Source organism: Rattus norvegicus, chromosome 2 (assembly GCF_021556685.1).
Source record: "Rattus norvegicus strain SHRSP/BbbUtx chromosome 2, alternate assembly SHRSP_T2T, whole genome shotgun sequence".
NCBI lineage: Eukaryota > Metazoa > Chordata > Mammalia > Rodentia > Muridae > Rattus > Rattus norvegicus.
In genome coordinates this window covers 224032052-224057117 of record NC_141535.1, presented here as the reverse complement: position 1 = coordinate 224057117, position 25066 = coordinate 224032052, and the positions used below count along the sequence as shown (strand labels likewise).

Genomic DNA, 25066 nt, shown 5'->3' with positions numbered 1-25066 from the left:
TGAGTTCTCTCCCTGGCTCCACAAGTGTGACGATTTAATTCAATTTTATGTATTATTTATGAAAAAGATCACATGCTATGAAGCAAACTTGTATCACTGAAGTGTTAACTCTTGGATAAATGGACGGCTTCTGGGTACTGCCTGCCAGTGGAAAGGGAAGCAGGCGCACCCAGACACAAGTCTTTCAATACACAGAAGAAAAACACTGTGGGAACAGGACTGAGGACTGGAGGGAAGCGGGGCGGGTCACGTGACAAATCCCGGGAACTACGACTTCCCAGACCAGCATCAGGTGCAGATCTGACTGCCACAGCCCATACCCTTATTTACAGTGTTTGAGACAATCCCAAGCCCCTAAGTCCTTGGCCATTCGTATCTTACTACAGCATCGCCATGCTCCAGTGAAAGCCCTGCCTGATGAGGTAACTCAGGAGTGGGGGAAGTAGCATCACCAGTGAGGACTTCCGTGAAGACAGGGGAAAATGCAGTCACCGCCCTCGCCTGGGTCCTTTAGACGGTCTTATCTGTGTTCTGGGAGCCATCTTAGATCTAATGTCGTGTACCATAGATCAGGCTTCTTCAAGGGATTGCAGAAGTCTGTGGTGCCTTGTTCTTCATCCCACTTTTTCCTTCACAAAGTTGACTTCCACATCCACCACAACTAATCTAGCCCTTCCTTGAAAATTCAGCCTAATTTTTTTAAATTGCAAGGCTAAGTATTCTATATTCATTATATATTATACATTTTATATATACTATACAAATTATATATTATCTATTAAATTACATAATTAAATATTATCTATTAAATTACACATATTATATAAATATTACTTATATATAATTTATATAAACATAACTAACATAAACATAAATAATATATTTATAGATAATTTGTATTATATAATAAATATATATGACATATAAATAAAATGTTTATACATATTTTATTTTACGTACATTCTTTTTATTTTCACATTTAAGTCAGTGCCTTGTTAGGGTTTCTACTACTGTGCTCAAATACTGTGACCAAAAGGAACTTAGGAGAAAAAATTTCAGCTTACAACTCTAAGATCACACTATTAGTGAGGGAAGTCAGGACAGGAGCTTAAGCAGAGGCCATGGAGAAGTGATGCGTCATGTTTCACTCTCATGGCCTGTTCAGCTTGTCTTTTTATACTACTCATATCCAAGATAGCACAGCCCCAGTGGGCTGCCAACCTCTGCCTCACTCTCATAAACTAGCAAATGCACCACAGATTTGCCTACAGGTAGCCTGATGAGGGCATTTTCTGAATTAATATTCTAGCTTGTGTCAAGCTGACAAAAACCAACCAACCAACCGACTGACCGACCAACCAACCAACTAACCAACCAACTAACCAACCGACCAACCAACCAAAAATGTTCACAAACCTCACCATCCAGGACAGTCAGTATAGCACTAAAAATATAATCTTCCCTTGAGCTCTTTTCTACCCCTCAAAGTTGCTTACACTGTCCCAAAGACTTCAAGAAAGTCTTGCTTTCTTGCTGAGCTGGGGAGAAGATTAAGTTGGTAAGGTGTTTGCTGTGTGTCAGCACAAGGACCCAAGTTCCATCCCCAGCACCCACATGCTAGCATGTGACTTGCATCTCAGAACTGAGGCAACCCAACCAAATCAGTGGGTCCTGGACCCCAGCAACAGACCTTGTCTCCAAAATGGTGCCTGATGCCTGAGGAAGAATGATAGATACCTGAGGCTATCCTGTGACTTCCACATGCAACCCCCACACGTGCATAGAAAATGTTTATGTTATCTCTATCCTCATGCAGAGGGATGCTATGAACTTTGCCTACATTGTAAGTGAGAAGCATCCTGCATAAACAGGCTGGAAAACCCATGGGACGTAGAGCTTGCAAGTCAATAGTCCTAATCCTGGCTCTGAACATTATTAGTTACAGGATATCTCAGGACTTGAAATATGGAGTGAGCGAAATCTACTTTATAGGGTAGCATCACCAAAGGTGCTTGGCAAGTGGGAAAAAGTATTGTTAATAGTATTTTGCCAACCACAAGAACCTATCAGTGAATGCAATCATGAGACCAATGGAAAGGAAAAGAAAACGGTGGGGCAGGACTGACAGCCAAGTTAACAGTCATGAGAGTGTGAAAGTATATGCCTACAGTGGTGTGGGCAGCACCTCAGGACAGGGCATGAATGTCTGGAGAAAATGGGAATTTAGGTTTTATTCTCTGGAATACAAGAGCTATTGAATCTATTTTGAGAAAAAACTGAGAAAATAACTCTAGAAATACGGAGTATGGGTTTGGAACAAAGCCAGGGACAGAATAATCAATAGTATGGAGGCCTGAGCGGGAAGCTGAGCTAGGGCCATATGGGCAAGGCAGAGAGAGGGGACCTGGGAGGGTGGAGTGTGCCCAGTGAGATGGGGCAGTGCGCACGCGTGTGTGTGTGTGTGTGTGTGTGTGTGTGTGTGTGTGTGTGTGTACAGGAGTGTCCTCACTTATGAATAAAGTGGGGTCCAGAGCAGCATTCTTCCTCTGAGGATCTGAAATCTCCATGGAGATGAGAATTAAAATCGAAAGGACTGAGAGAAAAGCTGGAAGGTATAAGGGCCTCTAAAACAACCAATCAGAGGAAAGAGCCTTAAGGCAAATAACTGTGCAGACAGTACTAAGGAAGGACAGCTTGGTTAAAAGAGCCTTTGCCAATGATGGACTTGAAGAGAGTCTAGAAGTTATGAAAATAATAGTAACTGGTAAAAATTTTACTGTTAAATTCCTGATTTTGACATTTAACCAATTAGACAGAAAAGTAAATGAAATAATTAGCTAAACGATGCCTTTAGATTCAAATATGAAATTAAGTGGAACCTTTTCTTTCTTTTCTTAATATATAAAAGAGAAGTTCAAAATGTTAGTATTTATTTACAAGTTTATTTAAAAAGTTTTAACAATGATGTCGGACAGGAAGTTATCAGACGGTCATCCACTTGCTTCACAAGAGCACTAAAGGAAAAGGAGTCCCCGGGGTCCTCGGAGGTTTAAAGTCTCAGTGCAGAAGCCCCAGAGTCCCCATCAGTTGCGGAGGAAGTGCCACACTTCTTCTGTTTAAAGTATGGGGAGATGGGGTGGAGGGAAAGACAAGAGGGGAGGGAGGAAGAATAAGACATGTTTAGTTTAGATCTGCAGAAAGTGTCCAGAAAGATTTTAGTAAACGTCTCTACAGTCTTGTCATGCCATCTCTCTACTTAAGATTGGCTACTGTTTCCAATTCTTCCGTGTTTCCAGTTGACTCACGCTTCATATAAAACTACATTAGAATTCTAGAACCTTCTCACAGTATTTTCTGCCCCCCTTTGAGGGCATGTTAGTCTCTAGTGAAGAGTACAGAAGTTAGCCCTCTAGCAACAATTGGAAAGGTTTAGAAAACCCTTTTTGCTGTAAAATCTGGTTGTTCATTAAATACCCAAAAAGAGATGCACTGCAAAGAAAGCCTGGCTGGCTGGCAGATGAGGGCCACACCTGCTCTCCCATGGGACCATGTCTAGGGACGCCCTCCCTCTAAACGTCTAGTCTAGCAGCTGAGTGCAGTCAACTGTTCTCATTTTTTCCTCAAAATTCGCAAAGTTGAATCTCCTAACACTTTGTATTAAAAGGCCAAAAGCGTCATATTTTGAAGACGCATGGTATACGTGTGTGTGTGTGTGTGTGTGTGTGTGTGTGTGTGTGTGTGTGTGCCTATGTTCTGAATTGTCACTATTTACTTCCTTCTCAAAACAGCTTCAAATAAAGATAACCAAGGTCACGGAACTTAGTTTTAGCCATAAGGTATATTTTGTTTTTAAGACTTTCAGTTAAAATAAGTGAGTTATTAAAATGCCTTCAGATAATAAATCTTTTAGATTCAAGTTTCTGGGGTTGTCCTAAATTTACCAGAACTGGCTGGACTCTCTCATTGCTTCACGCAGAGCCATCAGTCATGTGACTGAGCCAACTGCAGCACACTAGAGCAGCCACGGGGAGTCACCGTGTCAGCAAACCAGCTAGCCGCAAAGTAACAACTGTGCTCCTCTTCTGTTGAAGTTAGGACAAATGATATTTTATTTAATGACCATCTGAAATCTATCTTACTTAATTTACATAAATTTTAAGATAGTTTTATTATTTATTGGTTTCTCCTGCTATAAACAAATGTATACATTCTTGCTCTCGGGAACCATAACAAGGCCGCTGAGACAGTTCAGGCTGAGGGCACCTGCTGCCAAGTCTGATGACCTGGATTCTACGCCCAGAGTCTATGGCAGAAGGACAAGACCGACTCCCAGAAGTGCACGCTCACTCTCAGTCTCTCTCTGAAATGGACGAATAACGTTTAAAAGAGACAAACGTACCTTCTACACTGCTTTCTTTACTCATTGAAGGTGTTGGGATCTAAAGGCAAGGACAAGAGAGAATTCATGTATTTAATGTTTATACATGGGAAGTGAACACAACAGTATTTTTTATGAGATTATAGAATAAAATTGACTCTGACTTCAAAAAAGTAAAGATTCCTTCTGCTTTACTGGGGTGCTCACTCCTTCTAAGAAATGAGGCCCCAGAAGTAGAGTCAAATTAGACAACACACGCTCAGAAATACCTTCTATCAGTAACCCAGGTAGCCCACTGCGTCCCCTACCCTGTAGCTGAGTGTGTGAAGACATTTTCTTTCAAGCCATACTCAAACAACAATACCTGGGACCACCTCTAAGCAGCTGTCCTGTCACACTCTCCCGTTGCATTACCAAAGCAAGGCTCTTGATCAGTTAGTTATAGGTAGATCCTTAATACATTTGCCAGGTTATCAATGGTTTAGTCAATTTCCCTTGAAATATATGGAGGAAGAGGAGAGGAAGAAGGAGGAGGGGGAGGAGGAGGACAGAGGATTATCATTACTATTCAATACATCTTCCTCTCTCTCACACACAAAAACATGTTTAACGAGGCTGGTTTTGGGGCAGCAGGTTAAAACAAGTTTAAGAATATGCAGACTGTAAACTCCTCCTCTTTTGACACCGTTGTATCTTTTTAAGCTCACATTACAAAATTCTTTGTAAAATTCATTGGCTAGGTTTCCTGTCTAAAATTAACATCTGTTTCTAATTGGCACTGCCAACCATTTCAGAGAGAGAAGAGTGTTGCAAAAATATAAAATAATCAAGCAATTTTTTGTTAGCCTAAAAAGAATTGCAAAAGAGGAGCAAGCATGTTATCTCTTAAAACATTACTTAAATAATCTCAAGCATTTGGGAGGCAGAAGCAGGTGGATCTCTTGAGTTTGAGGCCAGCCTGGTCTACAGAGTGTGTTCCAGGACAGACAGGCCTACTCAGAAAAAACCTGTATCAAAACAAACAAACAAACAAAACAAAACAAAACAAAACGAAACACAAAAATAAATAAATCTCAAGAATGTTATTTCTCCATCGTTAGGTCAGATTTCTTGACTGGTTAAATATATTTAGAACACATAAACCTCTATTTAAAAGAAATCAAATGTTATGGGACACCAGATAATGACAATCGGAGTTTTGTCACAGTTAAGAAACACCTTCACATTAAAGAAGAGGATGATATTTAAGTTTGAAAGTAACAGCCATGGTTTAATGCAAAGCCCCAGATATCTAACTCTTCAATATTGGCAATTATTTCTTGATTTTTTTAATTGAAAATTTATTTTTCATACCATGTATTCTGATAATGTTTTCCCTGAACTACTCCAGGTCCTCCTTACCTACTGGCTCCATATCTTCTTTTTGCTCTGATTCTGACCCATGACAAGGGCAACAGTGTGTAAGTTTATTTTCCTAATCTTATCGACTGACAACTAGTTTCAAACTTCTTGTGTCTGGTCTTATAGGCACATACACTAGTATTTCTAAATCTAGAGGCCAATTTCAGAACAGTGAGTTAGACGCATCTTCCGTCTCCGTAAGAATTACTTAGCATTCTTTGAATCATAACCATCTACACTGCCAAGCTAACCACTGAGTGAGGGGCCTTTCTTTTCCCATGGACTGGAAAGCATGCAGCATCATCAGACTTTTAAACTCTGGCGATCTGACGACTGTGAGACTGCACGGCATCTGTTATTAGCTCTGTGGGACTCGGTCTTACTTCCTCACACAGGCTGCCTTGGAACTCAGTATGTTGCTTGAGTCAGTCCTAAGCTCACAGCAGTCCTCAGGGTCCCACAGACTAAGACACAGGCATCCTTCTGTCTCCGGCCTTGGACTTCGAAGGCTCCCCCATTATGCTCAGCTGGCCACTCTTCACCGTCCACAACACCAGTCTCACGTGTGCCGCCCTTTTCCTGTGGAGCTGCTCCAGACTCCATAACTACAATTCCTATCCTCTCCTTACCATTGTATCCCCTCTTCCTGCCTATTTTTCACCATGGTATTTCTTGTCCACTGAAAGCCTATCTATTACCCATCTATATTTATTATTTATCTTCCACTAAAATGTAACTTTCAAAAGGATGCTCATTTTTGTATCTCTTTTTTTTTGGTATGCACTCTAGCACTGATTAATTACCACAGAGCAGGCTATAATTGAATGGCTGATGAATTAGAGGTCAGAAAATCCAAATTAGAAGCAGCCATAATTAACAAATAACATTTAGGAACATTTTAGTTGTTCATAAAGACCTAAATTTACTAGATTCTACCTCATAATTAGTTAAAAGCCCTTAATTTATAAGGGAGATTTTTTAAGCCTGAGATCTCTGTTAAGTACACTTTATATACCTAATTATCCACATATTACTGTTCTTCTTTGGTGATCTCTAATTGAGAACTGATACACTGGTAAAGCCAGTTGCTGACAAGCGGCACGAAGGCGAAGGGCTCTGAAGCCTCTGAGGAAGCAAAGCTTGTGACTTGGGAGGTCTGCATGAAATGACAGGAGGGCTCTAGGAACTTCAATCTCTTCAGCCAAGTGCACCTTCTCTATGAAGGTGACTCCTGGAGGGACAACCGACTGGGACAGCAGAGCACAGAGAGGAAATGCACGCAGATGGCCGTGATGGCCTGGGAACATGAAGACAATTGGAACCCAGAATTTAAGAAGAAAAAAATAAAAGCTAACTTTAATTGCATTATTTCATTTTATGCTTCCCAAGGGTCTTGACATGTTTTGCTGCTACATATTTCAGAACCTTGGTAAGTCGTCTTACGGTATCTACACGATTAGAAGACACCTTGGATGCAGGCCCTTACCGATTCAACTAGTGACCTTGCTTCCTCTGTAGTGCAGTGGAAAGGGCTATCACAGATGTGCACGTTCACACTGCAGGAGAAAAAGGAATGCCAGTTAACACAGCCGAAAGGAGACCAACCTCAAACAGGGCACGGGGCGATGACGTCAGCCGGTGACGGGGGAATGGAGCTGGACAAGGAAAGCTACTGTGAAGAGGGAATGACGCACCACAATGCACTCTTGAGGTTATAACAAATTTAAAATCAGATCCAACCCACGGCCCAGGCCCTGCTCCCCAGATGACAGCAGAGGCCACCACTGACTTACATACAGTAAAGCCAATTCCTAAGTTTCACAGAAAAGCTGGCGGGTTGGAATGGGTGTAGATATCAAAGAAGGGAGCTCTGACTGAGTTACTTTTTCTAATCAAAGGAAAAAGTGACTAGCAATGATGGTCTCCTAAGAGATGAAGGGGAGACACAAACACTCATTTTCTCTCAGAAGGACCTAACAGCTACACAACACCAAACTTATCTTCACTACTGCTTTATGTTTGAAACGTGTTGGGAATCTGTGGTGCGAAGACCTGTCCACTGTGTGTGTGTGTGTGTGGTGTGTTTTTAGGCTCCATGCGTCTGTAACCCGCAATGGTGGCTATGGTCCCATTAACAGGTCCCATCCTGTTTAGCATCATAACGCAGGGTAGAACTTAGCTTCACTTTTGCCACGAACAATGTTTAATTTATAAATCATCTGTAGATTTTTAAACAATAGTATTTATTTAGGTATTTATTGATGTGTGTGTGTGTGTGTGTGTGTGTGTGTGTGTGTGTCCACTTTGCCACAGCATGCACGTGGAAACCAGAGGACAGCCTCCAGGAGCTGCTTCTCTCCTTTATCCAGATGGGTCTGAGGAATTGAACTCAGGCCATCAGGCGTGTGAGCAACTGCCTTTACCTGCTGAGCCATCTCGCTGGTTCAGATCTTTTTGTTATTTGTTTTAGTGTTTTGAGGTAGTCTGTGCTATGTGCCCCATGGTGGAACAGAACTTTCCATCTCCCTTCCTCAGCCTCTCCTGCTCCAGGCCCCCAGGTGTGCACATGGCACTCAGGTCTCTGTGAAAAGGCTTCATGACACCTGCTGGTCATATTTGAAGTTATAACTTCTTTACGTTTCCTGTCTCCATAGCTCTTGTCTGAATAGCTCGGAAACTGAGAGCAGTAGGGGCTGAGCTGTGTCTCCAATGAGAGTAAAAGTAGTAAGAGGGCTGGAGAGATGGCCCAGCAGCTAAGAGCACTGGCTGGAGAGATGGCCCAGCAGCTAAGAGCACTGGCTGCTCTTCCACAGGACCAGGATCAGATTCACAGCACCTCTAGTGAGGCTCACAGCTAGCTGTGACTTCAGTTCCAGAGGATCCAACACCCTCCCTCTTCTGGACTCTGGGCAATGCATACATATGGTGCAGAGGCGAGCAGTCCAAACACCCATACACATAAAAAATAATAAAGTAATAAAAAATTAAAGGCCACAGGCAAAACAACTAGACACTTCAAGGTCTTAAGTGCTCGTCCTCCAGAGATAGCATAGTGTGGGATACCCTGTATCTGCCGGGCAAAAGGAGGTGAGAACACAGACAGAGCTCCCATAATTAGGACTGTCAAACCAAATGACCAATATCATTTAAACTTCATAGGAACTTTTAATTTTATTTTCCCGAAAATAAAAATGAACACGCATGATTTTAAAAACTAATTGTTCTAAAATTCAACTGGATTCAATTGAACTGGATGCAGTTTTAATGTGTTAATCTGATAATCCTGTCTCTAATGTGAGCCTCCACTCCTACAGCAAAGGACTGCACAATCAGCACCGAGGAAGACAGGAACGGCGGCATTAGAAACGAGCAACATTAAAGCCAGCATTAGATCACTCTGGAATACTGATTTTGAAAATTTTTTCAATTAAATATTTGGACAGGTAACCAGTATACAGCGACTGGCTCCATGACCTTTTTCACCTTGGGTTATTATTAGTCAAAAAGTCAGCATGTATTTTAGTCAGTAAAGTGTGTCGTCTAGAGCAGTGGCTCTCACCCTTCCTCACGCTGTGAGTTTTAACACAGGTCCTCATGTTGTGCTGTCCCCCAACCATAAAACCGTTTTGTTGCTACTTCCTAAGTGTAATTTTGCTTTAAAAGTGTCATGAATCGTCATGCATGTCTGTGTTTTCAAATGGTCTTGGGTGATCCCTGTGAAGGGGTTGGGCGATCCCCAGGTTGAGAACCGTTGATCTCTAATATAAGAACATGTATGTACACACATGTGTGCTTGTACATACATGTGTGCGTGTACACTTGCTCCTCTACCAGGATTTTCTAAAGTAACTTGTACTGGGGGTGCCTGCAGGTATAACGTGATTACTGAACTGCTCCACACTTGCTTAGCTGGGTTTGGTGGTGTGGGCCTGTAATCCCATCTGCTGGGGAAGCTGAGGAGGGAGGGCAAGCTCACGACCTGCCCAGCACAGAGAAGCTCAAGGCCAATATGGTCGATATGGTGGGACTCTGTCTCAGAACAAAAAAGGAAAGAGAGGAAAAGTTTATCCAACATTGATTTTTATTCACTTGCGAGTTCAAAATGTACTGTGTGTCAAGGGCTGTTCTGGATGCTGGAAATAAAACACAGAGTCAATGAGTTCTTCGTATAACTTGCAATCTCCAGATCGTTCAGCTCTCAAACTCTCAACGGTTTTCGGGAGGAGCTGATAATCACTAAATGGTTGAACTACAGTGTAGGTACCCAGTGCAAAAAATGACTGAAAACAGCACAAAAGAGTGGGCTTTTAAAAAAATTTTAAGGTACTGAATTTTTTTTTTGCACTAAATTTATAAAAGTCCTAGCATTGCAAAACTGACTGAATAAATAGTTTAGAAATGCTGTACAGTGCATGCACAATGTCAGGGACTGAGCCAAGGAGACACAGCATTGCAGCTAAAAATCACCAATATCAGAAATGCTGTGCGTACCAAGCACAAATTATACACAGAAATTAAACAGAACAAAGTTACAGATTAAATAGGAAAGAAATGATTATCTGAAAATAACATACAGAAGAAAAGTTATAGGGTTAAGAATATACGATTTTAATCAATGGAAAATTATTGTCTCCAAGTCAGTCGGAGGCTCCTCGGACAGAGGCTCACCGTCATGAGGTATCGAAGTCAGTGTCCAGGGTACGCGCTGTCAGGGCTTTGCACTTTAAAGTGGCACAACCAAGAAAAACCAGGAAGATAACACAAGGGCGTGAGGCTGCTGCTGCATCTGCACCAGATGCTCCTGGGCAAATAGATGCAGGACTAGACAGAACTGGTGGTATTGACTGGCATGTAAAAGAACCACGTGTGTGTGTGTGTGTGTGTGTGTGTGTGTGTGTGTGTGTGTGTGTCTGCCGCCACCACACTGGCACTACAAGAGGATGCTCTCTGATTCTGGAAGTGAAGAACAACACAAAACACAATAACTCCAAGACATAAATATTTTGGGATAACTGAAAATATGTTTCTTTCATCAAAATTACCTCCTTGCTCCATCCTGCACCCATCGCAAAACAATGCATTAAACACTTGTTTACTAATAAACAAATGCCAGTATATCTCAGAGACAGAACATTTGATAGACATGAACCATGTTGGATTCCTAGCTGTCAGTGACAGCCAACCCTCGGCAAAGCCACCAAAGAGACACTCAGGAATTTTTAGGAAAAAGAATTGAACTCCCTTCTTTGAAACTCTGGGACCTGAGCACTCAGGAAACTGACAGTGAATTAGCATTGTACGTGACCAGGAGACGCGTCCTTACCAACTGATAGCTCCCTTGTCACACTTCTTCATCACCATCTCTTTCCAATGTTCATGTGCAGAGTTAATAACTTCGAGGGCAAAAGCCTAGTTTCAACCAAAAACAGACAGAGCTAGTTATGACCTAGTTCCAACCAAAGTCATGTTCTATCCATATAGAACTGTAAAGTGCATGAGCTCTGGAATTGGGCAACAAGTGGAAAACCTTCCCTAGTTACCAGCCGAGATGCAGGAGTGCACTTACCTTCACTAGGCCTCAACTTCCTATTCAGAGGAGCAACACAGAATGAGGGTGGGGTAGGTACAACCTGTGTACGGGGCAGGCAAATGAAAGCCTGTGGGTCAGATATGGGCTGCTACCTGCCTTTGGCCCATGGATGCTTTAGTTGAACAATGGCAGTATTGAGAGGTTAGGGAGTCATACTATGTCTGTAAAGTGTAAAACACCTGCAGTCTGAAGACATAGTTTGCCCGTCTTGGATCCAAACCACAGAGCTAATGATGAATAAATAAAATGTTGCAGTGCCATGCTTGGCACCTGGGAGGGAGAACGCACATGTGTGTGCACCTGGGAGGGAGAATGCACATGTGTGTGCACCTGGGAGGGAGAACGCACATGTGTGTGCACCTGGGAGGGAGAATGCACATGTGTGTGCACCTGGGAGGGAGAACGCACATGTGTGTGCACCTGGGAGGGAGAATGCACATGTGTGTGCACCTGGGAGGGAGAACGCACATGTGGATCTCATCACTGCATGACTACACGCAGTCTAACTGTAATTTTGGACAACTCACTGTCTAAAAGCACTGCCCCAACTTTTTCTTGGTACTAATTCATAATCAGCAAATGAACAGGCATTTGGCTAGGTGTATATTTAGTAACATTACACAACAAAAATCTCTACTCAAAGGAGAAAATTAATTTTATTTTTTTTCAAATTTAGTTTATGTGTATGTGTGTGCATCTGAGATTATTTATGGGCACTGAATGTTGGCAGGAGCCCTGGAGGTCAGAAGAGGCTATCAGGTGCCCTTGAAAATGAGTCACAGGAGATATGACCCACTTTGTGGATGCTGAAAGCCAAACCTGAGTCCTCTGCCAAAGCAGTGAGACCTCAGAAGCCACGCGCCAGCTCTCTGGGCACAAGAGAAGTATGTTGCTTATCTTTCCCCACTAAATGTTGCTTCTTTTCTTTAAGGAGAATCCTTATTTGTTAACTGATTCATACTAGCTTTATGCTCCTCAATTACAACTAATAACTATCATACCGAAGAAATAATCTTGGGCTCTGAGATTGAATCATAATGAGAAATTTAACCTGTGAAATACAATTCTCTCAAGTCTACAGATGAAAAAAGGAGAACGGTGTTGTTCTCAATGAGGTGGCATTGGGGTACTGTTCTAGGTAGGGGATAATTATGTGGATAGTACAGGGACGGGTTCTTAGACGAAATTATTCAGATAATTCTGGTTGTAGTAAATTCTAGCACCTGCTTAATGAAATGGCAAACCCTAGAATTAAAAATGGTAGCCATTTGTAAACCTCACCAAGGAGGCTCAATTAAATGTTTTTGAGTATTTTAATGGCGATCACAAAAAGCAATTCATAAAATGACTGCTGATCTGAGAATGACCTAGTCATAATACAGAAAGAGTCAGAACACAGAAGACACCTGACTCCGTAAATTCACAAGTTGCCAAGCTGGCTTTGAGGCAATGAAGAAGTGTGTGTGTGTGTGTGTGTGTGTGTGTGTGTGTGTGTGTGTGAAAGAGAGAGAGAGAGAGAGAGACAGAGAGATTTGTAAAGTTCCAAATGAAGAAATAGATATATATACTCTCTAGTGTATATATACTCTCTAATATGTATGTGTATATATATATGTGTGTGTATATATATATATATATGAGAGAGAGAAAGAAAAGATTAGAAAAATTTATTTCAAAAATTTCCAGCACTGCATTTTTAAGACAAGTATAAAATACTTTTTATATTTTTAAAAACCCTTGTGACATTAAGGATCCTCTTAACAAGCCTTTTAAGAAAGCTCTGAGTCCAGCAATCAATCTTGCAGTGAAATACTTCCTGTCATTTTTAGGCTTTCATTGAATGCATTGCTTCACTTATACAACATACTTCCTGTGCCCTATTGGAAGTTGGTGAAGAGTGTGCAATTTATCTAGTGGTAACCACTTTAAAAACATAATCCATATTTTAGACTCGGCTCCTTGGCTGGTTTTCTCCATTTGTGTCATACTAGATTAGAAATATTCTTATGGAAGCTTTGTGGCATTCTAATGGGAGCATTCTTTACCAGTAAGGCAATTCAAGTGTTCTCTTAATTGTTAAGCAACTTCATCCAGTCATAGTAAGGTTTAGATCAGAGGAAACACTGGAGGGATTTACATTAAGGGAAAACAGCCTCCTCAAACCAGGAAACGAAGCATTTTTCTTCATATACCATTTGCAAAGTTTAAACTAACTCCAAAACTCCTTCACTTTCAAGTAGATTAGCTTTGATGATTCACTTAAATATTCCTTAAAACATGAATGCTAACGCCCTTAAATACAGACATCAGTAAAGGGCGCTCGCTATTCCTTCCTTTCGTATCTGATATTAACATCCACATTAGCTCATCTAAGTGAGGCCTGCGCTATCAGACACCAAGAGGTGTGCTCTCAGATATAGGTCCTCATCTTTACCTTGTTTTTGAATTCTCCATTAAAAGCAAACTTGTTTTCTGGTTTTCCATCTGGTACCTTATAGAGTCTAAACCAATTGACAGTGGCTTCTAGGTAACCTGGTTTGAACTTCTTAACATCATCAATATCTGAGAGGGAAGAAACAAAAACATTTTGTTAAAAACATAGCACCACAGTTAGCCTTGGTCTGAGGAAGCAGGAAATGCGGGGCTTAGCCCGGTTTACACCGTAACCATGGCAATCGTTGACTCCTCTCAGGTAGCATGAAGACTTCTATTTCCCTATGTAAAATACTGTTCCTTCAGTCTACAAACATTAACCCTTCAGTATTCGGGTTTCTTGGTTTGGTTTGTTTTTTTTTTTTTTAGATAGGGATTCTCTGTGTAGCCCTTGCTGCCCTAGAACTCGATTTGTAGACCAAGCTACCCTTGAACTCAGGGATTCACCTCTCTGCCTCCCTACTGTTGAGATAAAAGGTAAGCACCACCATGCTGAGCCGGGATATAGGCTTCTTTTTGTCTGAAACGTCACATAAGAGAAGAAGCAACAGATTCCAAATGATTGTAAAGCGTAAGGAGGCGTCACAGATAGACACGGGATGGCAATATCAGGTGAGGGAGGGAAAGAAGGACCAGAGGAGTCCCGTGAGTAGTCAGACAGGAGCGGAAAAGGCAGAAGGAACAGCAGCATGTGGGAAGCCATGGAGAAAGCCACAGGTAATAAAACACAGGCCAGGACGGTGTGTTAAGGTGAGGTGGAGGGAGGAGACACCTCAGAGACGGAAGGGTCAGTGAGGCACACAAACTAAGACACGGATTCGTCTCATCTGACAGGCAGTGGGTGGGGTTAAACTAGTAAAACCACAGTTTCAGGACACAGCTTTTTTGTTTTTTGTTTTTTAAACTAGCCTAAAAATTAAGAACATAAACAAGTAGTACCCAGAAGGCAGTATACTGACAATGGACAGGAAAGGCTGAGGGAAATTTTATCCAGTATTTCATGAACTCTTACTATGTGAAAGCTGACGTACGTAAGGGAGGATGCATGCCAGAAGCTGTCACGGCTGACACTGCAGGAAGAAGCAGACAGCAATTCAGGGGCAAAAGCCCCATAAAGAAGAATGAAACCAAATAAAGAAGGCGGTTGTGAGTCGGAGGGACTTAAACAGGTTAGGACCGGAAGGGTACAAAAAACTCAGCCCTGGTTTCCAGGGTTTACTTTTAGTGACACACGCTGGAATAAAACTGGAAGTAAAATTACTGCTTAAACCCTTGTTCAGTGAGGCCCGCAGGAGGCGGTCTTTCTAATATTCAATTTACAAGTATAATAACTACTTGCCAATATACTGCAACTAAAGGAGAAGTTAGAACCATCCTGAGATGTACAATTTATTGCAGCAAATAACAGATGTGGTAAGCCTGAAAAATTAGACAGCTGTAAATAAAAACAGGGAATGACACACAGGCAGGGAGAGTCCAGAAACTGCTTGGTGTGGAGTCTTGTCGAAGCCCCGCCCTGTCACATGGCTCTGCACACACACACACACACACACACACACAAAGCATTACTTCCTGGCTTGCTCACACTTGCCCCTTGCTTGGTATACAGAGAGAGGTCGCACAACTCCAGAGCTGGGAGCTTCATGTAAGCGAGATGGGCCTGGTAGGGTAGAGGCCAGGGCAAGAGAGAGCTTCAGTTTTCTGACAACTTGCCTCTGATTTAAAGTCTGACATGATACTAAGGGCTACACATCTATCCAAAATATTTTGAAACAAGAAGCATCACTGTTCCAATTAACCAAAGGGAGTGGGGAGAGCAAAGAGAAACTTGATTAAAAGGGAGTGTGTTAACAAAAGCCACGTCATACTGATGCAGCCATTGTAACTGATGGCAAATGCTTTAAGACTTAGTGGGGCTCCCACACAGAACCCTCCCAGTAAGGCGCACTCTGCCCTGGTTTACAGACTCCCGCAATTCCACAAACTCTTCACCTAAAACAATGTTGTTTCCTCTCCAAATTCTTTTTATCTTCATATTTTCTGTTCATCTGAGAGGTTCTTTCTAAGGTGGATTTTCCAGTATCATGTTCTTATATCCCTGTATTCTCACAAAGCATCCTTGGAAACTGACTAAGTCCTTTTATTCCAACTTAATGTTATATGTTCGATTGGGAAAATAGTATACTAGTGTTGCACTAAAAATGCTCTTTAATTTCCAAAATAATTTTTATACTTCAATCTGATGGATGACTCTATCCCTGTACTTCATCCAATCCATTGGTCTTTTTTTTTTATCCCACTGTCTAACACATTTTACTATCTTTACCTAACACATCAGTTTCAAAGAAAGAAGAGGCTGACCATCCAGTCAGTGCCCTTTTCAGTCAAGGAAGCCCTCCGCTCAGAACTTATGGAGGGACCTTTAAGATACCATCAATTAAAAATGTCAAACATTCGATAATGCCAAAAACAAGTGCAGATCTCCAGTAGAAGCTAAGTCTGCCAATTCTCAATTAATTACATCCCTGGGGGAAACAGCTGCATTCTCAAAACTGACACAAAGCTAAGACGAAACCAGAAGCATGCAATCTTAACATTTTGAAATCTCAATAGTAAATGTCCACCCAGAAATCCAGCTCAGCGCATGCCCTTTCCCAAGGCATGAAACATTGTACTTAAGATTGGTAAGAAGATGCACAGAACACATTTTGTTAAACATAAGGAGAGCACAGCTAAGAGAGCATGACAGGCTTGCTAAGATTTGTGACGAGAGTAAACTATAAATCAGAACCACAAGATGTTCAATTCTTAACCTGTTTTTTTTTTTTTTCCTAGTTGCATAGTTTCGCTGTCCAGCCAAAGGTGTTAGAGATAAATGCAGCTGTGTCTATACATTTCCTTCGCCATGGTAAAATACACACAGCGTAATACTGTCCCCTATAGTCGTTTTAGGGGGTTAGCTGGCATTGTGCCCATCCATAATGTCTAACTGTCCACCTGCAGACCTGCTCTGTCAGATGCATTTTTATAATTTATGCTATTTTAAAGAAAATTACATTTTTTTCTAGCCCCCATTTATTCCCATTCTTAGGATTTTATGTGAAAGTTTATAATGTGGACAATTATGTATTTACCGCAAAGATGGACGGCTCCAACAACAAGCACAGAGAAGCTGGAAGTGCTTATTTATAAAACCAAGCTAGATACATCTCAGTTTCTCTTCTGGACCAATCAAGCTCTTTGAGTCGAACCACTTATCACTTTGCTGAACCAATGGACAAAGACTGCACTGTGTTCAATATCCTGACTGTCTTGTGCAGTTCGGTTTTATCTTGGCCGAGTATCGGGTGTCTTCCTGCCTAAGGCATTCTGCAATGGCTACCTGTGGCTGTAGTTAGGGATTTAACTGAACCTTATGTAAGCAGGTGAACGTGTTATTACAAAAGTGTTGGCTTCTGTGAAACTAAATTTGAAAGTTCTGAAAAAAAAATCCAATAAAACTAGTGACTAAAACCATCTGTCATCAATTTAGGACTGGTAATAAAACTGAGAAAAACTGAACATCTCCGGTGCATGGAGACTGCTGGGCTAGTGGTGTGAGAAAAGCAAAACTCAAGGGTTCATGCACCTCAGTGGACTTTTTGTAAAAGATTATCTCGTCCCGTTATTTGCATGTATGAGTGTTCACCTACGCGCGCACCACATGCATGCCCGGTGTCTGTGGAGGCGAGCAGAGGCCTGGAACTGGGGTTACAGATGGTTGTGAGCTGCCAAGTGGGTGCTGGGAATCAAACCATGGTCCCCTTGAAGAACAGTCAGTATTCTTAAACACTGAGCGTCCTCTCCAGCCCCTTCAAACGACTCTTGTATGAACTGCAGGAACTACGATTCAAAGTCGTTCTGCTATTTGTGTTTTTCAGGGGAGAGACAGAAAGGAGAAATACCTGGCAGTCCAATTGTGCTCTAAGATCTGAGGATGGGTAGAAAAAAGTCCTGAGATAGAACTTAGTGAATGATGGGGAGAGGGGCAGCCACACACTTGTTACACACAACTTTGTTTTTCAGGCACACCAGAAGAGGGCATCAGATCCCATTACAGATGGTTGTGAGCCACCATGTGGTTGCTGGGAATTGAACTCAGGACCTCTGGAAGAGCAGCCAGTGCTCTTAACCACTGAGCCATCTCTCCAGACCACGTACAACTCTTAAGAATCACAGTGAGGACTTTGGCTCTCATGTTGAAATGGTTCAGGGAGAGCACACATGTAGGAGGAAGCCATCTTCATTGCCAGATGGAGAAACAATCGCCCTGCTTAGAGTAACACCTGAAGCAAGAGTCCCAGAACGAGTCTTACACAGCTGGGCATGGTGGTGCAGGTGTAGGCCTTCAATCCCAGCACTTGCGAGGCAGAGGTAGGTGGATCTCTGTGACCTTGAGGCTGGCCTGGTCTACACAGTCTGTTCCTACACAGCTAGGACTATGTAGAAAGACACTGTTTCAAAAGAAAAAAATGGGGGCAGGGAGCAGAGGTGGGATGGGAAGGGAAAGAGAGAGAAATGGAGAGAGAGAGAGAGAGAGAGAGAGAGAGAGAGAGAGAGGGAGAGAGGGAGAGAGAGGGGGGGAGGGAGAGAGAGAGAGAGAGAGAGAGAGAGAGAGAGAGAGAGAAGAATGTCTATATTCATTGAAGAAAGATATTAAAGAAGAAATCAGAAGATGAAAAGATCTATGCTCATGGATAGGTAGGGTTAATATAGTCAAAATAGCCATCCTACCAAAAGCAGGTTCAATGCAATCCCCATCACAATTCCAACATAATCCTTCACAGAACTTGAAAGGACAAGTTTCGTATCACAAAACCTAGGATAGCTACATCATAAATAATAAACTAAAAACAAAACACTGGAAACATCACCATCCATGGTCTCAAATTTTACTACAGAGTCATAATAATAAAACTAGCACGCACGGTACTAGCAAAAAACAGATGGGCTGGTGACTGGAGTCGAACCGAAGGCCCTGGTAGATGTAAATCCACAGCCCTAAGGACACCTGATTTCTGATTAAAAACAAAACAAAACAAAACCAAAAAACAAAACAAAAAACAAGAGAAACACACACTGGAAAAAGACAGCATCGTCAACAAATGGTGCTGGGCCAACTGCATGGCTGCATGTAGAAGAATGCAGACAGAGCAGTCCTATCACCCTGCACAAAACTCAACTCGGATTGACCGAGGACCTCAAGGTAAGGACAGACACTCCAGGTACGGCAGAAGAGAAAGTTGGGACTAGGTTTGCACTCATCGGCACAGGAAAAGACTTTCTGAGCAGGACACCGACAGAGCAGGCTAAGATCAACAATTAATAAATGGGACCTCATGAAACCGAAAAGCTTCCCTATGGCAAAGGACATTATCATCTGGAGAAAGTGGTGGCCTAAGGAATGGGCCTTTATATCTGATAGGGGCTAAAACCAAAACTACATAAAAGACTCAAAAAACAAACCAGACATAAAAAAAAAAAAAATCAAGTAACCCAATTAAAAATGGCGTACCGACCCAAACAGAGTTCCAAAAGATGAGAGAGGCTGAGAAACACCTAACAAAGTGTTCAACGTCTTCAGTCAGTAGGGAAGTACAAATCAAAACGACTCCATCTTATATCAGTCAGAACCGCCAAGACAAGAGAACAAGGCCGTGGGACACGGGAAGCCCTCACCCACTGCAGAGCTGTGCTGTGGACATCAGTGTGGTGGCTCCTCAGGACGTGGGGATTTGAACTTCAAGACCCAGCTGTACTGCTCTGGGGCGTACACCCCGAAGACGGCTTCCTCCCACACAGACATTTGCTCAGGTTCACTGCTGTATTCAGAATAGCCTAAGACTGGAAACAGACTATATTCTGTCAATGGATGGATGATAAAGAAAAGGTGGTATATTTACGCAATGGAATATTACTCTGCTGTCAAAAAATCATGAAATTTGCAGGTAAATGGATGGACTAGGCAAAAATAATCATCCTGAGTGAGGTAACCCAGACCCAAAAGACATACATGGTTATGTGTTCACTTCTACGTGGATGCTAACTGTTAAGTCTTCATTAACAAAGCTGCAACCCACAGAACCACAGAGGTTAGCTATGTAGAGAGGAAGGGACTGGGTGGGAAGGAAGGATCTCCCTGGGAAGCAGAAATAAAATAGAGCCAAAATAACAGAGGGTGGAGAAGAAAAAGTCCATAATGTTAGGTAATGATCTGAAACAGGAAAGCAGAAAGAGTTGCCGAAGTGCTTTCCTTCCTTTTTTTTTTAACCTTGATTTTGGGATCTGGTGTTCCTGTGTAACCCTAGCTGTCCTGAAACTCGCAATGTAGAGCAAGCTGGTCTCAGGCTCACAAACACTGTGGCGCCGAGTGCCGAGATTAAAGTTGTGTGCCAACATGTGTGCCTGCGGTGTTCTGGAATAGTCATGTATATCTGGTGTCGTGATATGTTGGAAGTATATAATCTGCCTTTTGATTTCGATTTATAGGGGATGACAGTTAACGGGTTTTAGAAGAGACTTTGAACTTTGGACTTTTAACATTGTTGAAATCGTTACAGACCATGGAGACTCTGGAAGTTGGACTGAATGTATTCTGCAGTATGCTGAGGCTAGGTATGGCCTCCACAGACCCATGTGTTTGAACAAATCTATGGAGCCAGAGAGTGGAGTGGGGTGACATGAACATGCTTGGCCCACGGGAAGTAGCACTACTAGGAGGCGTGGCATTATTGGAGGCGTGGCATTATTGGAGGCGTGGCATTATTGGAGGCGTGGCATTATTGGAGGCGTGGCATTATTGGAGGCGTGGCATTATTGGAGGCGTGGCATTATTGGAGGCGTGGCATTATTGGAGGCGTGGCATTATTGGAGGCGTGGCATTATTGGAGGCGTGGCATTATTGGAGGCGTGGCTTTGTTAGAGGAAGTGTGTCACTGTGGGGATAGGCTTTGCAGTTATGTTCAAGCTCTGCCCAGTATGGAAAGAGAGCTTCCTCCTGGCTGCTTGCAGAAGCCAGTCTCCTCTTGGTTGCCTTCAGATGGAGATGTAATACTCATGGCACCATGACTGCCTGGACACTGCCACGCTTCCTGCCATGATGATAATGGACTGAACTATAGGCCAGTCCCAATTAAAGACTGTCCTTTACAAGAGTTGCCTTGGTCATGGTGTTTCCTCACAGCAATGAAACCCTAACTAAGACAGATGATAATAAGAATTCAACGTGGCTAATGGCTAAAAGAAAAAAACCACATGCAAAAGGATTGTGGGCATATGTACACATAGCATACATATGCATGCATAGAATTTATTTCAAATATTTTTTCTATTAAGCATACCTTTTACTTGTTGACATAAAGTGCCAGCATAGAATTAATTTTTAAACTAAAAAGATAGTGTTGGAAACTGAATCCAGGATCTCCTGAATACATGCTAGACAGGCGCTTTACCACCAAGGTAGTCCTTTAGCTAACTTTAAATTCATTACTTCATGATCGACCACATGTGTTACACAGGTCGTAGTGGGGAATGAAGAGCAGGCAGAGGACAACCAACAGGAGTTGCTTTTCTCTTCCCATGTGGGTCACAAGGCTGAATCCAGGTCATCAAGCTTGCTGGGGAAGTGGCTTTACCCCCCGGGGTATCTCACTAGCCTCACCTTAGTTTTTATAATTATTTCTCTCCCATGTCTCTGAATGAAACAACCATTTAAAAAACACATTTAGAACAAAGGACACACACAGACACACGTGTACACACATGCACACACACACACACACACACAGGTAAAGCAGATAAGACTTTTACTCAGCTCTGGTATTTAAACCTACTTACCCGCAATTATATATATATATATGTATATATATATTATTCATAAAATATATATCATATATATTTTTCAGGAGCTGAGAACCAAACCCAGGGCCTTGCGCTTGCTAGGCAAGTGCTCTACCACTGAGCTAAATCCCCAACCACAATTATGAATATTTCTGAACTGAGAATTTTACTTTGGGAAAAGCAGAGGTTGCTAAGGAAAAGAAGATTCTGAACGAGTATCTTAGCACTCCTCCTCCAGTGAACCCACAATAAAGTAAATAATGTATAAGGAGAGAGACAAAACCAAACCAGGAAGGGAACAGCAAAAAGAAATGAAGCTGTCTAGGACCCAGCCTTCCAGAAACAGAGCAGCGGGCCTGTGGGCCTGCATCTGTGGCTGTGTGAAGCCTCAGGGCGAAATATTTCCCAGCTGAGCAGCTGACAGAAATCAATCCTAAGATGACCCACGTAATCACCCATCACAGTAAATCCCGCCACAGTGGAGCACGGAGGCCTATGGTCCAGAGCCCCGCCCACCCATATACCTTAGTTACATTGCTTTAAAATATTAAGTAGCTATTATGAATATATCTAAGGACCTTTAGGAACTATGCTCACAAAATGTAAATGTGAAAAAGTCGAAGCTGAGGAGGAGAAACTAACTATAAAACAATAAAAATAAGGAAGAGAGAGAATAGAAATGAACAAAAGGGACAAAGGGACCCATAGCAGCAGAGCACAGACAAGACATGCTGGGCTCCAGAAGCAAGAAGAACGTCTTTAAATCGGTCTGAGGTGGAAAAAAAGAGCAAAACTTATTGTTATTTTTTTTCCAAGACAAGGTTTCCTCTGTATCCCTGGCTGTCCTGGAATTAGCTCTGTAGACCAGGGTGGCCTCAAACTCACAGAGATCCACCTGCCTCTGCCACCCAAGTGCTGGGATTAAAGGTGTGGGCCACCACAGTCCTGTGCAACAATACTTTTAAAACACAAATGTCTACTGACTTATTAGAAACAGCAGAGAAAAAGAGACAGGGAAGAGGGGAGGAAGAGATGTTTATGGAACTTAAAAAAACAAAAACTCAAAATACTGTGTCCAGTAAAACTACGGTTCTGAAATAAAGGAAAGTGCAATTCCAGATACATGAGGATGACGACGGTGTGCATCGCGGCCCTGGGCTATGAGAAGGGAAATGGGGCCAGGATGGGGACTTAGACCTGGAGAATCTTCTGGAAGGGATGAATGGCTATGGAAATGAAAACCATGTGAATAGGAAACAATGCTCACACGTGTGCATGTGTGTGGAGCCTCCGAAATTTTAACAGGTGTTTTATTATTTTGAAAACCCTGTAACTTGCTGTTTCTTATGCTGGTGAAAAGGCACTGGTGCAGCTCCCAGTAGCCTAGAACACTAAGCTTATGATCACATCTGATTTAATGATACTATTCCTGGGCACTTCCTTATAGAAGTGAAATCACATTCCCACCAAAACTTCAACATTCACATCAGCTCCAAATTAGGAATCTGAACGTCCACTCAGCAACGATCAAGAGCAAGAAGTCATATTCTAAAGGCCAGGTTTCACCCCGCAAGACCCCGATAGCTCTCTGACCCCGAACCACTCTGATGCAAATTCCAGAGAAGACTGTTAGTCAGAAAGGAGAACAGTGTTTGTTCCAGGCTTAGGAAAGAAAGATGGGGCTCACTGGCTGGCTATACACAGGCAAGAGGGAGTTTGTGGATAACAGAAGGCTTTGGTGCCAGGACAAGCAGATACAGTTGTCAGAACTCCTTAGACTCTGTGTTTAAAGTGCATTAAAGTGACTGCATGTACATACATGGGGTGCTGGGGATCTGGCTCAGAAGTGTTCATTTGCTCACCCAGCATATACAAGCCCTGAGTTTGAGTCATACGAACTGGGTGTGGTAGTGCACATCCATGATGCTCCAGCGTTTGGGAGGATCAGATGTTCAAGGTCATCTGCAGTACATAGCAAACCTGAGGTTAGCTGGGGTAGTGAGACCCTGTTTCAAATTATCAGACAAAGTAAGTGAAAGCCATCCTCTTCAGGGAGTTCACAATTTAGATAAGTGGGCAGACCCAGAAACAAATTGCAGGCACGTGAAATCCAGTGTTTAACCAAATTAAACAGAACGGTGTTTGTGGGGGAAGGGTTATGTTTGTCTTAGAGAATCAAAGTCACTGGGGGAGAGACGACATTTAGACTGGCTCTCGGAGCTAAGGAACATTTGAATGATGGAGATGTCCCTGCAAAGCCACCAACCTACAGAAGAGCCCGGCACATGTAGGAGGTGGGAGATGCCAGGTGGTGAGGGAGCCCGGTCTACAGAGTAAATGTCAGTACAGAGCGGAAAGTGTAAAAGGGCTTTTACCAAGGGAGAGAATCCCCTCTTTACAATCTTTACAATCTTTGTAAAGAATGAGTGTGGGGAGGTTTCTACCCTCCTTTAAAGTATTATTTCTCCAAAATGTTTGGCAAACAATGAAGAAGGTAAATTTTAGTTTCAGGATGCTGAGACCAGAGAAATGTTAATATCATTTCAACTGAAAAGCAAAATATGCCGTTTAAGGAAACGCAAAAGCAAGACTAGAGCCGAGATACCGCTGAGATTAAAATGAGAAAATCGGTAATAGATTACATGTCGGCGACTTAGCAACGACATGTAGCTGACTATGATTAAAAAGGCACAAATATAAAAATAAAGTATTTTCTATGGAACTATAATCATTTAAATGTCATATAATCATTTAAAATGTCAAAACTGAATGTTTTTCTCCTATTGAAATAAATTAAAATACATCTAACTTGAAGATGTTTTCAGAGTTCACTCAAAATGTCTAGTTTTTAAACACATATACATGCCCTCATGTATCAACTAAAAATCAAGATATTTCGTAGGCATGCCGTGCCAAACAGTGCACAGAGGCAGGGCAGAAGGTCACTCCGAATCCTGCCACTCATTCTCACCAACTAGGAACCATCCGTACTTAGAGCGCAGAAGGGAAAACCCTGCAACTTTTATCTAGATTATTCACACCAAACCTGACCACAAGGAGAGGAAGGTATATATCCCGCTGAGGAATTTTTATATTTAGACAAAACTCGACAATAAGTGTAATGCCACCTCTTTGCTTCTATTATGTAAATGAAAGGGAGTTGGGGATAACCACACCATGACAGGAGCGAGACGTGTGTGTATAAACAGAACCCATGGAAGACAAGAGTTAGTGGTGTTAGTGCTGCTCACGAATGCTCACAAGCCACACCAGTCACTCCTTAGTACCCCTGCACCTTCTGCACCACAAGAAGGGTCCTACTCTGGTTATGACTTTCCTTAACTGTCCATGCTTGCTCAGGACCTCAGAAGACTCAGGTCTACCGG

The 25066-nt window shown here is 42.3% G+C and overlaps 1 protein-coding gene across 2 annotated transcripts in view; it reads right to left on the bottom strand.

Annotated features, from left to right (window-relative positions):
• Positions 1–2922: 2922 nt before the first annotated feature.
• The window catches only part of Ppa2 (inorganic pyrophosphatase 2), a 77447-nt gene continuing 55303 nt past the window's right edge, over positions 2923–25066 (bottom strand). Inside the window, exons 8-12 of one of the 2 annotated variants that reach the window (XM_087624955.1) lie at positions 13804–13931; positions 11103–11188; positions 7266–7335; positions 4400–4439; positions 2923–3109 (exon numbers count right to left, since the gene is read on the bottom strand). In XM_087624955.1, coding sequence (XP_087481081.1) covers positions 3084–3109; positions 4400–4439; positions 7266–7335; positions 11103–11188; positions 13804–13931 — 350 coding nt within the window. In that variant the 3' untranslated portion in view covers positions 2923–3083. 2 annotated transcript variants of the gene reach the window in all.